This window comes from Curcuma longa, chromosome 21, assembly GCF_044706935.1.
Source record: "Curcuma longa cultivar G26 ecotype Majalengka, Jawa Barat chromosome 21, ITB_CL_G26_1.1, whole genome shotgun sequence".
NCBI classification, from domain to species: Eukaryota; Viridiplantae; Streptophyta; class Magnoliopsida; order Zingiberales; family Zingiberaceae; genus Curcuma; species Curcuma longa.
This window is the reverse complement of record NC_133881.1, coordinates 5,228,133-5,245,353: the sequence shown is the minus strand read 5'-3', so window position 1 is coordinate 5,245,353 and position 17,221 is coordinate 5,228,133. Positions and strand designations below refer to the sequence as shown.

The window sequence follows — 17,221 nt, the reverse complement described above, 5'->3', positions numbered from 1 at the left end:
GAGGTCGAGATCAACATTGACATTTAGTTTGAGCAGAGGGAGAAGAGTGCAAAAACAAAGTTGTACAAGTAGAGGTAGGAAGTTTAAGCTCTTGAAGGTTAGACTCATCCTCCCTATTCTATTTTAATTTGAAAAATCATTAGAAAATGGAAGGGAAAAGAAGAAGAAAGAAGGGATAAAGCAGAAGAACTGTTGGAACTGTTTCAGATTCATTTCTTGAATGCCTTTGAGTATTTTATAATATGATGTCATCATAGATATATTTATAGACTAACTCGGCCCGTGGGCCGTCAAGTTGCGGCCCAAGACACAGCCCGGACATTTGCAACGATGGAACACACACCCTTCATTTGACCCGCGCCATGTTTCTAAGCCAGTGTTAGTACAAGCCAGTTAAGGTACCCCGCGGCGCATCATAACGATATTTCTTCGCCTATAAGAACGCACGCTCCGCCTCTCCTGGAAAAAGAACCACTGCGTCTCCGCGAAATCAGAGAATATTCCGTCTATATCAACGTCACGTCAGCCATGGGAAGCCTACTGGCCGAGGTTGCAGGCGATGTCGGCGGCGTACGGAGGCTACCGAGGTTTCTTTGTCTCCACGGCTTCCGCACCAGCGGCGAGATCATGCGGACGCAGGTGATGGGGAAGTGGCCGAAGGAGGTCACCGCCCGGCTGGATCTCGTCTTCCCCGACGCGTCTTTCCCCGCCGAGGGCAAGTCCGACGTCGACGGTATCTTCCCTCCGCCCTACTATGAGTGGTTCCAATTCGATAAGGTTCCTCTCATCTCCCCCCTGTCGCCAAAATTTTCCTCGATCTCCTTTTTCTCCCTTGATTTCTTCAGATCGAATGCAAACAGGATTTCATGGAGTATCGGAACTTGGAGGAGTGCTTCGCGTACATCGAGGACTTGATGATCGAGCACGGACCGTTCGACGGCCTGATGGGATTCTCCCAGGTAATTTCTTCTTGCTCTGATCCGATCATCTTCCGACAATTTTTTTAATCCAATAGCGCCTTTGTGGTGATTAGGGCGCGATTCTCTCGGCAGCGCTTATGGGTCTCCAATCTCGGGTACGTATTCCGATCCTCGAACTATTTAATCTCGGATTAGTTTTGAATAAAAAAATTGATCATCGAGTTTCGATTTGTATCTTTTGATCGATAGGGATGTGCGCTGATGAGGGTGGCGAAGTTGAAGTACTTGATAGTGATCGGAGGGGCGAAGTTCCTGGCGCCGGCGGTGGCCGAGAAGGCGTATCCGGCTCCGGCGGATTGCACGTCCCTACATTTTCTAGGTACAATTCAAAATCCACGCCGTAGTTTGTTCTTGTTACGCTGCTTCAGCATTAATGGTTTTGGCGGACTAGCCAATGTGCCTTTCGTAGTGCTCCGTTCGTTACGGTGTCAGGGAGCGTGTCATATGGAGTTTGTTCTTGTTACGCCAATGCAGCATTAACGGTAGTGGCGGAGTAGCCAATGTGCTTTTTATAGTGCTCCGTTCAAATGCTCTTTCAAAATTTGACGACGAATTAATAATTTTATCGAAAATTCCTTAAATTTTCAGTTTCTTGTATAATATCTGATTCACATTTATGTAAAATTTGAAGTTTTACATTTTTCATCGCCACATGTTTCGTTTTGACATAAAAAATTTTCATCATCAAATTCATTGTAAAATAATTTTGCGATAAAATTTTTTATTTTTTCATCTAATAATACCAAGCAGTATTTTTGTAGCGTCCGTTTCGTGTGTCATATTTTAATTTTTATTTACCTCATTTCCTTCATTTTCAATTTTTTTTTTTTTGATTTAGTGGTCAGAAGATTTTAGAGACAAAATAAAGCATTATGCACATTCAAATCAGTTTATTGATTCATTTTTGACTCAAAATTGCTTGTGTAAATGCATGATCGCGTGTTCTGGTAAATTTTAATTATACATCTCAATGAAAATAAACTAGTACGAGGAGTTTAAATGGAGAATTTTTTTCGTTAAATCTTTTTTTTTTCAGGTGACACGGACTTCTTAAAGACACATGGGGAAGCACTGTTGGAGTCGTTTGTGGATCCTTTTGTCATCCGACATCCGAAGGGCCATACTATCCCCAAACTCGGTGAGTCTATCCACTTCCATCTTCCATCATGCTTGCAAGATCCTCTGTGCGCATTGATTAACTTTATTGATGAATCACTTGGTAAAAGATAGTTCCAGTGTTGATCCTCCTGTGCTCAATTTTTCTTGTTGAAACAGAACTAGAGCTAGAGAAATATTTTTTATCCTCCATTTCCACTTAAAATTATCTTTTTATGCAGAGAGGGATTTTCATATGTCAAAAATATAAAGGAATGTAATAAGTTTTAAGTCAAATTTCCACTCCATTAGCCATGAATAATGACTTTTCTATCAAAATCTATGTTACAAAAAGACTTCCAGTCCTAATTTAGTTTGCTGGAACTAGTGAGAAAATGAAAAACATATAGAATTACGAATTTGATCGTGTTGATGCTTTGCAGATGATAAAAGCATGGAGACAATGCTTGAATTCCTGAATAAGATAGAAGCCGATCTGCCCTGCGATGAAACTCAGCATGAGGAAGAGGCCCATTTGAGCTGAACATGGTAATAAAAATTCATACTCCTCGCCACTTGAAGTTTTCACAGGCAAACATAGCTCAGTGATGATAAAGAGGGCGAGAGCTGTGCCCTCCTTAGCACAACTACTAAACATAAAATAAAACACACACATTTGTTATATTGATATTATTATTCATATGCATCTCTAGTAGATAAACTCCATTGAGGCTAATACATGCCATCTATCAAATATACTCACATTGATGGTAACAATTATAATAGATCACGAAAGTCCATCTCTAACCTCGTTTAATAACAATGCCAGAGGAGCTCAAAGTAAAGCGGGAAAATGATAAGTAAATATAAGTTAAAAGGTTCAGATACCAGAGAACCCGCAGTTTCTCAAAAATTCTGAGAAGTCTTCCATTTTGATTAGTTGTTTATGCTATCACTTTTTCGATCAAATCTAATGGAATAAATACTAGAGAAAACGTGGAAAGATATGCGTTTATTATACTACTTAATTGGTTTAACATGTAAAAGATAAGTGATGCTGTAAAAACCCCTTTTCTTGTGACAGTAAGTTATAAAAGCGATAAGCCACATCTTTCTCCCTTTGGGATTTTCTGGAGATACGTCTTCGAGGTGCTTCTGTTAAATGTTAATGGTCTCCCAGCTTTCTAGAGTTAAATGGTAGTGTAGAAATCCTTCAAATCTAACATTTAAAAGTTGATGTTTCATGTGACACTCTAATTCATCACGTCTGTTAAATATAATCCATATCGAGATGCCCCATCTGTTTCCTCTAGAATTGTATTTTTCCAGCTGCATAAACTATTAAACTAATGGAGGAGGAAGATTCTTGTAGCTAATTCCAAATAGTTGTGCCAAATACAATGTGACTCAGTGATGATGATGGCAATGAACTGGACTTCAACTATGAGGGCATACGAATAAATTATCGCTTCTGTTGAATACAATCATCATCAACAGTTTTGATACTGCTCATACGGTCAATAAATGAGAGGATCTCCTCATCCAAATCTATCTGATCTTGCCCCATCATTCCAAGAATATCTGGGACAACCTGACCAGCTCTTATATGGGTTCTCAGAAACAACTTGTACAAGGGTAAAGTTGTTAGGCCAGAACCTCTAAGAACCTTAATGAGCCACTTTGACTCGTCAACACTGCCATTTTCCTCAAAATACTCTGCAATGGGCATCAAGATGCTTACCGGAGGCCTCCATTGACAACCTTTCAACAAAGAAAAACCTTTCTTCATAGCCTCCACAGCTCTATCCATCTGCCTGGTCTTGATCCAACCCTCCATGAGAATCTCCCATGTCTTGTAATTTGGGTGGCCGCCTTTCTTCAATGTATGAAGATGCAATGACTCGGCTTTGTCCATCCATCCATTCCTCATGTAAGCTCCTAGAAGAACATTGGAAACCCTTATATCATAGTTTCTGCACTGTGACTCCCATGTTTGATACATTTTTTCTGCTGCTTCGATGTCACCAACTTTCACCAAGCAATGAATAGCAGTCATATAGTTTGTGCAAGTTATTCTACCAGGCACCTTCTTACTGTTCTGCCACATCCTCAGGACCCCATCCTTGTCATTCAGAGAAGAATAAATTGTCATGATAAAATAATACCCGAGGCGCTTCCTAGCCGAAAGCTTCTCTTCGGCAAGAGCAAGGGCATCATGTGCCTTCTTGTGATTTCCAGCATTTGTGTAGATATTTGCCAAAGTACAGTATGTGCTCCAACCAACCTCAACATTCTTGTCATTTGTCATCTCCATAAGCACCCTCTCTACTGACATGATGCCATATAACATACCGCATGCATTCATCCAAAGGTTATATGAAAGTACATTAAGAGGGATTTTAGACCGTTTCATATACTGAATTACTTTAATTACGGATTGAATTTGGCCTGTGGCTATGTACAGCTTCATCATCTCATTAAAAGGGTGAGGATCCACAGCCAACCCAGAGTTCTGCAGCATATACATAAGGGCTTCTGATTTTTGCAAGTCTTTTGCCTTTACATAACAATGGAGAAGAGGAAAAGCTGCAGCTCTCTTTGAAGCACTGCTGGATAATCTCTGAAAGTAGGTCTCAGCTTCAGCTATGGTGTAGACTTTCGTTAATAGGTCTAGTTTGGCACCATGATCTGATGGCGACAATTGGAAACAACCATTGGACTCCATCCATGTTAAAATCTGCATGAAGATGGCGCAGAGACATTTAGGAAGATACACTTCCTGTTAGTTCAACAGTAAACAGCATAAAATCTGCTGCAAAACTCAATTTCAAAGAATATAAAACAAGAAATGATATGGTGGGAAACTGCATATAGATTATATAATTTGTGGGTAATTGCAAACAAGAAATGGATTTATTCATTGATGGAATTATCACTGCATATGACGCAAGCAAGGAAATAATGCACTTTGACTTAACAGCAGAATATGGGATAATCATTATAAAGCAGTAAAATTCAACAGAAATGAAATCTCATATTCGAAAGGATAATAGAGAAGGTGAGCTAACAGCAATCTTGGAAGTGTGAAAGTTCAGTATTCTTTTAAGTGAAAGCATCACGTTGCCTTCTCTAATTACTGAACATTGTGTTGTCAAGAGTCGCTTGTAAGTTCATAATCCTTCTGAAGCATTAGCTCATGGAATTTCTCTGCTTTGTCACTCAAGCCAGCCTTTTTTAATGCTTCAAACAGTCTATTGAGATCAGAGATGTGAAACTCCTGGCCCTTGGATTTCTTCCATTCATCGATAACTTCTCCAGCTTCCTTAAACTGTTCAACCATGAGATAGGAACCAATAACACATATATAATTTCTACTTGTCATTTTCTGTTTAGTCATTTTCATAGACTTCCAAATGTCATTTAACATTTGTATGTTGCCCAGACCAGCATGTAAAATAATTAGAAAATCATAAGTGATCCATTCGCGCTGGCTAATCTGTTTGTCGACTTCCGACAGAGAAGATTGTGAACTCTCTAGTTGGCCAGCAATAAGATAGATATCTGTCAGTCTCATGTATGCAATCCATTGTTTGTCAGATCTTGGTTCCTGAGCCATCTCATCAAGAATCCTTCTTACAGAAATGATGTCAAAAGAAGCAGCACAAGAACTTATCCATAGGTTATAGGTGAAAAGATCAGGTGAAATTTTTTGCCTTTTTAGTTCATCAACAACGACTGTAACTTTATCCAGTTGACCAACTGAGATATACAATGCCATCATTTCATTATATGCAAATACACTTGAAGAGAGATTCAATTCCTTGATCCTATCAAAAAGGTTCTCAGCTTTTTCTATCTGTTTTTTTGCAGCATATGAATGCAGGAGAGCAGTGCATGCTTCATATGACTTAGCACTTGAAGGTAACCCTTCAAAGAACTCTTCAGCAGCAATGAGACCAAAAACCTTTGTAAGCAAATCTATGCGCATTGCATAGTCTTTATCTGATAACTCGGACTTCTGATGAACTTTCATCCACTCTGATATCTGCAAGTGCATAATGATTACAAGAAGAATGAAGGAACACCATAGAGACATCCATCATAAAGCTCAATTGCATCATGTCATCAGTACAGACAGGCTGCAAATAGGCTGAATATTAATATTAAGTAGGATTCACATGATAATAGGATTTTTATCCATTCAGATTATAATAAGAAGAAAAAAAGGTACCCCCAGATCCGACCACGGTTCGGAACCGTCGGTTCGACGATTCCTATTAGGTCGACCCTTAATTTTAACCATCTAAGACGATTAGAGTTCACAGTTCAGAATCACTATTCACGATTCGATCCACGGTTCGCCACGTTCAAGATTATTATTATTTTAAAAATTATAAATTTATAAAAAATATATAAAAGACTTGTACTTATTTAAATTGCCTACATATCCCCTACGATTTTAAATAAGTATCTCAAACCTTAGAAGTATCACCATCAGTACTCCTTTATGTTTCAAGTGTCAAAACTTGCTCGGGCTTAGCATTAGTAAACTGAATATCGTGATCCTCATTCGGATTGATTATTTCGTTGCCCCTCCGAGATCGAGATGGTGAACCTCCTCTGTCCATTATAATTGAAGAATTAATGTAGAAAACGATCGAGATTTCGGAATTGAGAGATGAGAGTAAAGAAGATGGTGTGGAAATGAGCTTCTTATTTATAGAGTTTAAAAAATAACAGATATTTAATCGTAGCTATTGATCAAAGAAGAGTCCAATAATCTCAACCGTTAAAAAAAACCCCTTCTCCCCCAATGATCAAAAATACTTTTACTCATCCTCTCTAACTTTTAAATCACACTAGTATAAATGAACTATTACAGAATTGAAAGAAATTATTTACTCTCTTACTCTTCTTTCAACTATTAAAAATAACAATATAGCAAAAGAAAACTATTAATTAGTTAGTAAATAATTAACTAATACATAAGGATGTTAATGATTGGAGTCTAGTTGGTTAGGATACTCTACTCTCATCTGGGAGACTTGGGTTTGAGTCCCGGCAACAAAATTCTTTTTAACAAATTTTACATCTATAAAAAAAATCCGTCGAATCGGTGGTTAAATGGGCCACTGAAGCATAACCAGCTCAGCAGGTTACGATTCAAGGCCAGCAAGCCGGGCCACGAGCCTGAGCTGGGTCCGGTTAGGACACAGCCCGTGGGTAGGTCTACCCCTATATGTACAAATTCTACCAAATATCGTCTCACAACTTTTAGTTTTAGTTTGTTCCTTAATCTTAATGCAAGTTTGTGTTATGGAAAAACGAATCTGTCTGTAAAGTATTTCCTAGCAACTTCAGATGACCTAGAAGATCTACCATGTCAAAAAAATGTAATTGAGCAGGATAGAAGGTAACTGCCTGGCGAAATCTAGAAAATTTCCTTTTCTTACAAGTTCATAAAACAAAGAAGTCCATTAAATTTTAGAGTAGCTGAGTATGCCCTTGCTGAGGCACTGATGACAAATAAAATGCTCAGCACTCTTTTGCAGAAAAAAAATCCAGCTTGTGCTTATCATTTTCGACATTAAAAATTGCTTTGTCAACAATGACAATTAGTGATTTCAGTTACATGTATCGAGAAATGTCATGGAAGACAAAATGTGCATAAGAGTTCTCTAGTCAATTTAGAATAGTAGTCTTTCATTGCAGCAACTAGGTACCTGTTCCATATTTGTCATAATAAGAAAACAATATTTAACAAAAATGAGTTCAAAATCAACCACACAAATAGTCCACTACTTCAAAAACTGCCGAACCAATAACTGACTTCTTGCTCCTAGAATAAAATGAAACACTATGACGAATTGGAATTTGAGGATCATTTATGTAGCCTCTTAAAAACAGCACAAGTAGGTTTCTCTGAAGGACTAAACTCATTAATAGGTTGATAACAAAGGAAATAATTGCATTTTGGTTTCAAATCTCAACTTGACACCATAATATGGTTTAAAAATGGAAATTGAACACCTCTATAAACAAACTAATCAAGCTTTGCAACTTCGATTCAGAAATAGATTTTGATCAAATTATGGAAATCAGGGTGAACAAAAACTTATGGATGTACTAACAAAACAATTATGGAGATTCCAAATTTTCTTGATGTATGATTCAATGCCATAAAGGTACCTATTGTTTTCACATTCCATAAATTAAATAAACAGGAATAAAATTAGTAAAGAAAAAACCATTACCTCAGTTATTAATGACATTATTCAATGCCAATTCTTCATCCTTATGATTAACAAATTCATGCCAAATACAATAAGAGTAAATTTTTTCAAAGAAAACTTCATCCATGGTATGAATTTCAAAAACTCAGCCATGAAGACAGTCCGAACTCCAGTAAGAATCTGATTTCCCATATTATTCATCCATACAATACTGAACAACCCATACATAATGCAGGGACAATCTAGGTTAGCAAATACAGTCACAAAAATCATCTAGCATAGGTCATTCCAGTTCTACCCAACAACACAACCACACAAACTATTCTTTTCTCATGATTGTATGCTAATTTTTAGATGAAATTTCAAGAGGAAGAAATACTTTAATTAGACTTTTGCATGACTAAACAGATTGTTATGATTGGAAAAGTCCTCACTTATGAAAGTAGGTTGAATGGTGGATAATTATGCTACCCCCCAATTTAGCTTTGTTGGTTCATATGGTTGCATCCTCTACAATTAACTTGGCTTGAGCATTTTCAGACAAAGTGTTTCCATGCATATCAAGCAAACACATTAGTTTTCACAATGAAGTATCAGAGCGAACATAATATAGGTACCACACTTAGACATAGAACTTAATTCTGCATACTGATTTTGATTTAAGAAAATACCTTCAGTTAGCAAGCATTCATGTACCAAAAAACACAACAGAAGGAAAAAATGGAAGGAACATCACTTGAAATGCTACCCTTTTCATTTTAGAAACCCATACTATCTCTTCTCTGTAATACTCTCTGTACATTGAGTTAAACATTGGTCTGAAGCTTAATTTATACAAGCAACTATGCACAAATAACGGGAGAAATATACAAGAAAATTCACAGTACTATAGGAAATTAAACCTCTCGAATAGCAAGATATTAGGGTCAATAGGGAAGGAATCAAGGAGATCAAATAAGAGAAAATTAGAATATTTTCTATTAATTAATCATCCATCGAGCTTAACACCCATATATGAAGCTTGCAACACTCTCGATCAAAGACAAATGGCTATGCGACTGAAATGATGAGACTCATATCTGCCAAAATGCTAAATGTAACAGCCAACTTGGGCCAAAAGATGATTTGCACACTCAACTAGAATGACTTATCTATGAATCTCCACTGATGTATATGATTGCCAATCCTTGGATTGGCTAGACTACCTTGCCCAAATGACAATGTGCGCTAGCTATCATATTGACAGGAGGTTTGGGATGGTAAAAAAAAAAATACAAAAAGTGGTGCATGCACCGAGTACTTAACCAAGGATCACTTTAGGTTGAAAATGAAAGAGCACCACTTTGCCATGGGAAGTAAGGAAAGCAAATGAATCCAATGATCACTGCAGGCATATGAGAGGCAAATAGAGAGCAAACTTTAGTCATGGATTAGAAAGACGGTGACCCAAGGAAAGGATAAGGGAAACCATGATTGACACCATATGTGGATCACCAACTAGAACAATTGGAAAACAATAACATCAGAGAGCGGAAATAGTACCCTCTGTATATTGCATTAACATTGGACTCAAGTCCTGTTTGATACAAGAGATTAAGTAGCAATGACGAAAACAAAGACAACTAGTACATAATCATGACGAAAATTAACACTAGGATAGTAAAATATTATAGCAAAACTAAAGGAATAAGGGAGAATCGGATAGGAGATTGGGATGATAATCTTTTTTCCCCCGTTTCAACGACACTACAGCATCATATCGAAATGCTAACCTTCCATGGCTAAAATTCCGACTTTTGAAGAAAGTTGAGAAATGGGCGGAGAAAATAAATTTAAGTGAAATTGTACCTCCAGGGCATGCTTATAGCGCTTTGATTTCCTAAGGACCTTAGTGATCTCCCGGAGCTCCGATGCCGTCACCGTGCGCCCCTCACCGACCCATCTATCGAGTGCATCAATCGCGCTCCGCTTAGGAAACCGGAGTCGGAAGATCCGGCTACGTAGGTCGTCTACCGGGGCAGCGGACTCCTCTTCGACAGCCAAACCTTGGCTGTTCGCGAGATCCGAGGACAAGGGCCGAGAGAGTTGGCGCAAGGACAGAGGAAAGGCCCGGAGGATGGTGACAATAGGGTTTCTGGGTCGCGCTTGTCGGAGTAGATCGGCGAATAGGGAGGCGGCCGCCATTTTCTGATCGAGCTCACTAGGCGTGGCGTGGCGTGGTGATGAGGAGGGCATCGGAATTGGGAACCGGGTTTAAGTTGACTTCCGGTCGGGTCAGGATCCGTCGGGCCCGATCCAGTTTTAATATTAACTTTTGGGCTCCTTAATTTAAAAAAATATTAAAACAGTTCTATAGCTTTAAAATAAAAAACTTTTATTTATATTTAAAAATACTCTTATTTAATACCGTTATAAAAACTTTCATAAAAACTATTTTATATTATAATTAGAATAATAATATTATTATATATTATAGGGCATCCGCTTAAAATATGTAACACATACTACATCCTCATTATATTAATATATATTTTTATTAATATACATCCATATTGATTTTAATATTAATATATATTTATTTTAATATTAATATTTATTATTGATGAGTCTTACGATTTCTTCATTCACATTTATTATTATTTTATATTAAATAAATAGATATTTTTATTTATATTTGTAATTCCATAATATTAGTATTTTAAAATATATTTATTATTTAAAATATACTCATTAACTACATTCAAATAATTGATTAATATGTAGGTATTATAACACCCACTCATATTAATTATAAATATTAATGGGATATTATAGCACTGTCATAAAGTTAATATAAGTGTAGAAGTTTGGAAGAAAACTATTAAAAAAAAATGATAAATCTCAATCAGTCTTATGGACTCAATCCCTGGGGTGGCGGTCCGGTCCCATGAAAGTTTCCCACCAACCACTAGGGTAAATCAAGAAGCACATACGGCGGCCAATCCAGATGTCCAGCATCCTTTGATTCCGTTCCCTATTTGGAGGAAAATTCTTACAAATACGCCGTAACTAGGGATCGAATCGCAGGTCCCTAGGTCACAATCTGGATATCCTACCATTGCACCATTGTCCCGGGAACGAAGAAAATTATTACAATACTATTGGAATGAATTTATTCAATTAAAATGATTTTAATTAAATAAAAAAAATATATAGCATTCTATACTTAACAACTTTGATTAAATACGAATGATTTTATTTTATGTTATACAATTTTAGTCATAGATATTGAAATAATAGTATTTTATGATAAAAAATAATATGAAGTATTATTTTGATATTGTTTTAAAAAAATGATACTTTTTACCATTTGACTATAAAAAATAAGTCGCATCTTTTTGAATTTTGCTCTTTGTAAGTAATTTTTAAAATATCTCGACTTTAATAAATTTTAAAAAAATCGCTATTAAAAATTCTAATCTGTTGACAAGTGAGTATTTTAGATGAAAATTTAAAAATTAGAATAGATACTTTAGTCTACAGTTGAATAAAAATTTTATGAGGCATTTTGACATTAACAAAAATTTAAAAGAAATTTAAAAAAATACTCTAAATTTTTTTTATTAAAAACTAAGCTGATTGGATCGAACCTCAATAATTTGAGAATATTTTTCAATTTGAAAATTATCTTCTGTAAGTCACAATCTCTACTTGATCAGTTTTTTTAAAAATAATTTTTGCATAAATTTAAAATACAATTTATGCACATTAATATATAACTTGAGATGAGAGAGAGAAGGGCTCGATGTTTTGAGGGATTATGGCACTATAAAAAATTCCACACCTACGTTATTGTTGCGCAAAAAGGCGAATTCTCTCACCCAACACTTTCGTCAGCTCATCTCAAAACCAACATGGAGGAGATAAATCACTGCAACTGAGAGGTAAGATAGATCGATGGCTGAATTATACCAAGGTGCAGAGAGATTTATGCTCTGTCAGTCTCGGGATTTGACTTCTCATTTATTGTGCAAGTATATCATTCACAAGCCCTTGAGATATAGCTGAGTTGATTACGACGCAGTAGAGTTATAGAAGAGGATAAGGATTCGAATCCTGACGAAGCCAAGCAATACCCTCCTGTGTCATGACCAACTGCAGTTTCTCGATTTACCTGCTCATAAATGATCGTGAGACCAATTGTGTGAGGTCGCTAAGGTGACGGATTTCATCTTTTTGCAGAAAAATATATCATTCACAACCACGTTATTATTGTCCCAAAGAAATGAGAGAGAGAGAGGCTCGACGCCTAAGATATTTTAGGCACGTAAAGTGGATATGAGAGCTTTTTTATTTGATGAAATACTCATTTAGTAAGAGTTTGTATAGATCATATTTTATATAATTTCTATGTTTACATTATCTTGATCTATGTTATTAATGACATTGATGTTAGATTACAAAGGTGCAAATATAGTTCCACATTTAAAACACATGGAAAAGATCATGAATTTAAAAGAATGGAAGATATCTCCATTGGGATGAAACCTTTTGGGGAGAGCCCAAGAACAAAGTCATGAGAGCTTAGATCCAAAGTGGACAATATCATACCATTATAGAGATATTTTGATTCCATCGGTTCTAATAAGTGGTATCAGAGCGAGGTTGTTCTTCACCAGACTAACCGCCGGAAGAGTCATGATCCAGATTTAACCATGTGGGTTGAACCTTAAAAATAAAAGAAGTGGGTGCTCCTGTGTCTGAATCAAGAGGACCAAATACCAGGCAGAAAGTCCTAGTTGCAGCTAGGCAGGAAGTTCTAGTAGGTCGGATAGACCGAGAGACAAGAAGTCCTAGCAGGTCGGGTAGATCGAGGGACAGAAAGTCCTAGTTGCGGCTAGGTAAGAAGTTCTAGTAGGTCGGATAGACCGAGGGGCAGAAAATCCTGGTGGGTCGAGGATTCGAACATCAAACGGAGACTTTCCATTTGAGGGGGGCCTATGATCCTTTGTTTGAGAGAGGATTGTTGGGTTACAAAGGTGCAAACATAGTCCTATATCTAAAACACATGAAAAGATCATGGGTTGAAAAATGGAAGATATCTCCATTGTGACGAGACATTTTGGGGAGAGCCCAAGAACAAAGCCATGAGGGCTTAGGCCCAAAGTAGACAATATCATACCATTGTGGAGATATTTTGATTCCATCGGTTCTAACAATTGATAATAGAAATGTTGTTAGAACTTGTTAGAGTCATTTTAGAGTAATTATGACCTCTTCGCTTTTATACCAATGGAGTTAATGGACCTGACACTTTTATAGGGGTATTCCATATCCATAAAATTTGATATTATTGTTGACATCAACTAAGATTTATTTGTGTGTTATATATAAATTACATGTAGCTAAAATGAAAGATTATTGAATATTATATCTATTTAGTGGACTTGCATGTACTTTTGACATGCAGATTTATGCCATTAAGAATCAAACATTATGTGATCAAATTAATTAGGTGGGTTTGAATTATTAGATGTGGGGATTTACATGTGTAGAATCAGTTAATATGCACCGTCATCATTGATGGGCGGATACCAGATTAGGTTCATTATAAATAGGGCATATTCCCCATAGGATTATGTACTTTAATAGATCACCATGCTACCCATTGATGAGGAGATTATGACGTCGTCAACCTAATCCCTATAGAAGACCATATCCCCCTTTATTCTTCTTCTTGTTGGATTTCCAAACTTCATGGACAACTCTGTAATGATGGCTATTTCGTTGCATTCGAGTCATTTAATTTTGATCATCATCTATGTTCCAAGCAAATATCGCTGATGATCAAGCCATCGGCCAACGAACGGGCTAACGTGCATGCTCCTTGGAGATAGTCGTGGGAAATGATGAACAAGTTTGAAAAGCACTCAAAAAGATAGTTAGAATGACACTAGCGAGGGACTCCGACAAGCCACTCCGACGCTAAACCTAGGGTTTTATATAAGGAAGGAGATAAAGACTTGGAAAAATTAGGATTGTGTGTGTGTGCATATCTATGCCCATGGGTATGAACAATCTTTTATAGAGTTGATTTTCAAAACATCAATGTTTGTTTAGAAAATATTCCAAGATATATGCTTCCGTTCTGATATACGCTTTCCATTTGCCCATGTCTTTCGAGATATTTTCTTTATTTTTCGGATAAAACAGTCTTAAAGTTTCCTAATCTTAAGGATGAACCGACTTTATGAGCCATGCCTGAGACTGACTAGAGGTTGAGATCGACATCCCTTTGACTGACAATTCATCATGACTTTACCCCCGCGTGACACGTGGATGTAATAGATTTCAGCCACATCAATATAATTCAGATTTCTTTTAATTGTTGTGCTATAATTATTGATGAAACTAGATCTTGTAAGTTTTTCTATTATGAGTTCATATGGTTTAGAATTCATGTAGTTACGAAAATAATTCCCAACACAGGTAAGCCGACAAGCTCCCTTGTTTTGTTTTTTTTTTTGTTGTCAATTGTTGATGATTCATCATGCATTGCTTTTATCCAACATTTTTCTTTTGATGCTTCATCAATAGATTGAGATTCAAAAGAAAAAAAAATTCAATCTCAACAGAGTCATTCATTTCACTTAGCAATTTGATATTTCTTGGGGGACTTTTCAATTCATTTTCTTCATTAATTGTAGAAATTCTGATGTAGGAATTGGATTGGTATTGCAGACTTCAGACGGACCAAGTTGAGGTGACATTGGATTAACAAACTTCGATGATCCCAAACCAACAACTTCTTTCTCTTTCCAATCCCAAGTAGTTTTTTCATCAAAGATAACATCTTGAGATATAATAAGTATATTTGTTGATGGATTTAACAATTGATATCCTTTTGATTCATCATTATATCCAATGAAAAGAAGTTTATGATCTTTCTTATCAAAATTGTCATGATGTTGTGATGGTATAAGCGCATATACAACGCTGTCAAATATTCCAAGATGATCAACTCTTGGTTTTTTCTTATACTAAACTTCATACGGATTTTATTTCTATTAGTTTTAGTTGGCGATCAATTGAGAATATATATAGTTGTATGCTCAACTTCTATCCAATATAAATTCAGAATTCCTTTGCCTTTTAGCATTCTCCTTGCTATTTTCACAATCGTGCGATTTTTTCTCTAAGTCACATTATTTTATTGAGGACATCTACTAACTGCCAATTGTCTTTTGATGTCATTATCTTTATAATATTTCATAATTGAATCATAGAGAAATTCGTTGCCTTGATAATTTTTTAAAATCTTCATATGAAAACCACTTTATCTCTCTACAAGTGGGTTAAATTATAAAAAAATAGAAAATGCTTCATATTTTGGATTGAGGATGTAGATCCATATCATTTGGTAAAGTCGCCCACAAAGATAATAAAATATTTCTTATTTTCAAAAGTAGAATCGTCAATTTGGATTGGACCCGTCGGGTTTGCCCACTCCGATAAACAATTAAGGTGTATTAGGTTAAAATTTTATCAATCCATTTTAAGGTGAGTTCAGATGGATCAACTTGTCTAGGCCCGCGACCTGTGTGGGTAGGCTAATGAAAGGCTTGGGTTGGTCCGCGGGTTGAAAAAAATTATTTTTTTAAATTTAAAGTTAAAATAAAAAACTTAATGAATTAGTGGGTTTGACCCATCTTAAACCACTTTATCGTGCGATTTTCACAATCGTGTGATTTTTTCTCTAGGTCTTGTCATTTTGTTGAGGATATTACTAACTGTCAATTATCTTTTGATGTCATTATCTTTATAATATTCCATAATTGAATCATAGAGAAATTCTATGCCTTGATCAATTTTTAAAGTCTTCATATAAAAACCACTTTATCTCTCTACAAGTGGGTTAAATTATAACAAAATAGAAAATGCTTCAAATTTTGGGTTGAGGAAGTAGATCCACATCATTTTGGTGAAGTCACCCACAAAGATAATAAAGTATTTCTTATTTCCAAGAGTAGAGACGTCAATTTGGGTTGGACTTGTTGGGTTTGCCCACTCCGACAAATAATTAAGGTATGTTACGTTGAAATTTTATCAATCTATTTTAAGGCGGGTTCAGATGGATCGACCTTCCTAGGCCCGCGACCTGTGTGGGTGGGCTAGTGAAAGGCTTGGGTTGGCCCGTGGGTTGAAAAAAATTATTTTTTAAAAAATTTAAAGTTAAAGTAGAAAATTCAATAGACTAGTGGGCTTATGTTAGGAACTGATGAAATCAAAATATCTCCACAATGGTATGATATTGTCCACTTTGGGCTTAAGCTCTCATAGTTTTGTTCTTGGGTTCTCCTTAAAAGGCCTCATACCAATGGAGATATTTTCTATCCTTTTAACCCCATGATCTTTTCCATGTACTTTAGATGTGAGACTATATTTGCACCCTTGCAACCCAACAATTCCCCCCTCAAACAAAGGACCACAGGTCCCCTCAACATCATTTTTGATGTCTGAATCCTCGACCCACTAGGACTTTTTGCCCTCGGTCCACCCAACCTACTAGGACTTCCCACCTAGCCGTAGCTAGGACTTTGTGCCCCTCAATCCATTCGACCTACTAGGACTTCCCATCTAGTCGCAACTAGGACTTTTTGTCCCTCAGTCCACCCGACCTACTAGGACTTCTCACCTGGTGTCTGGTTCTCTTGATTCAGACACAGGAGCACCCACTTCCTTTGTTTAAGGTTCAAACCAGATGGTTAGATCTGGATCATGGCTTATCCGGCGATTAGTCCGGTGAAGAGCGGTCTCGCTCTAATACCACTTGTTAGTACCGATGGAATCAAAATATCTCCGCAATGGTATGATATTGTCCACTTTGGGCCTAAGCCCTCATGGCTTTGTTCTTGGGCTCTCCCCAAAAGGCCT

At 36.6% G+C, this 17,221-nt stretch overlaps 2 protein-coding genes across 3 annotated transcripts; one reads left to right on the top strand and one right to left on the bottom strand.

The window, feature by feature from the left end:
• The first annotated feature begins 491 nt into the window (after nt 1-491).
• On the top strand, nt 492-2,628 carry LOC141814849 (uncharacterized). Its single transcript, XM_074702800.1, has 6 exons — nt 492-777; nt 861-959; nt 1,034-1,075; nt 1,170-1,299; nt 2,017-2,118; nt 2,519-2,628. Exons 1-6 carry the CDS (start codon nt 529-531, stop codon nt 2,617-2,619), a joined length of 723 nt encoding a protein of 240 aa, XP_074558901.1. The 5' UTR covers nt 492-528; the 3' UTR covers nt 2,620-2,628.
• Nucleotides 2,629-3,304: 676 nt separating this feature from the next.
• On the bottom strand, nt 3,305-10,517 carry LOC141814848 (pentatricopeptide repeat-containing protein At5g09450, mitochondrial). Of its 2 annotated transcripts, none has more exons than XM_074702798.1 (2): nt 10,157-10,517; nt 3,305-4,812 (listed from the first exon to the last, which is right to left on the bottom strand). In XM_074702798.1, exons 1-2 carry the CDS (start codon nt 10,490-10,492, stop codon nt 3,538-3,540), a joined length of 1,611 nt encoding a protein of 536 aa, XP_074558899.1. In that variant the 5' UTR covers nt 10,493-10,517; the 3' UTR covers nt 3,305-3,537. The 2 variants fall into 2 exon arrangements, with proteins under 2 accessions (XP_074558899.1, XP_074558900.1); XM_074702799.1 differs by lacking the exon at nt 3,305-4,812 and adding an exon at nt 5,111-6,120.
• Between the last annotated feature and the right edge of the window lie 6,704 nt (nt 10,518-17,221).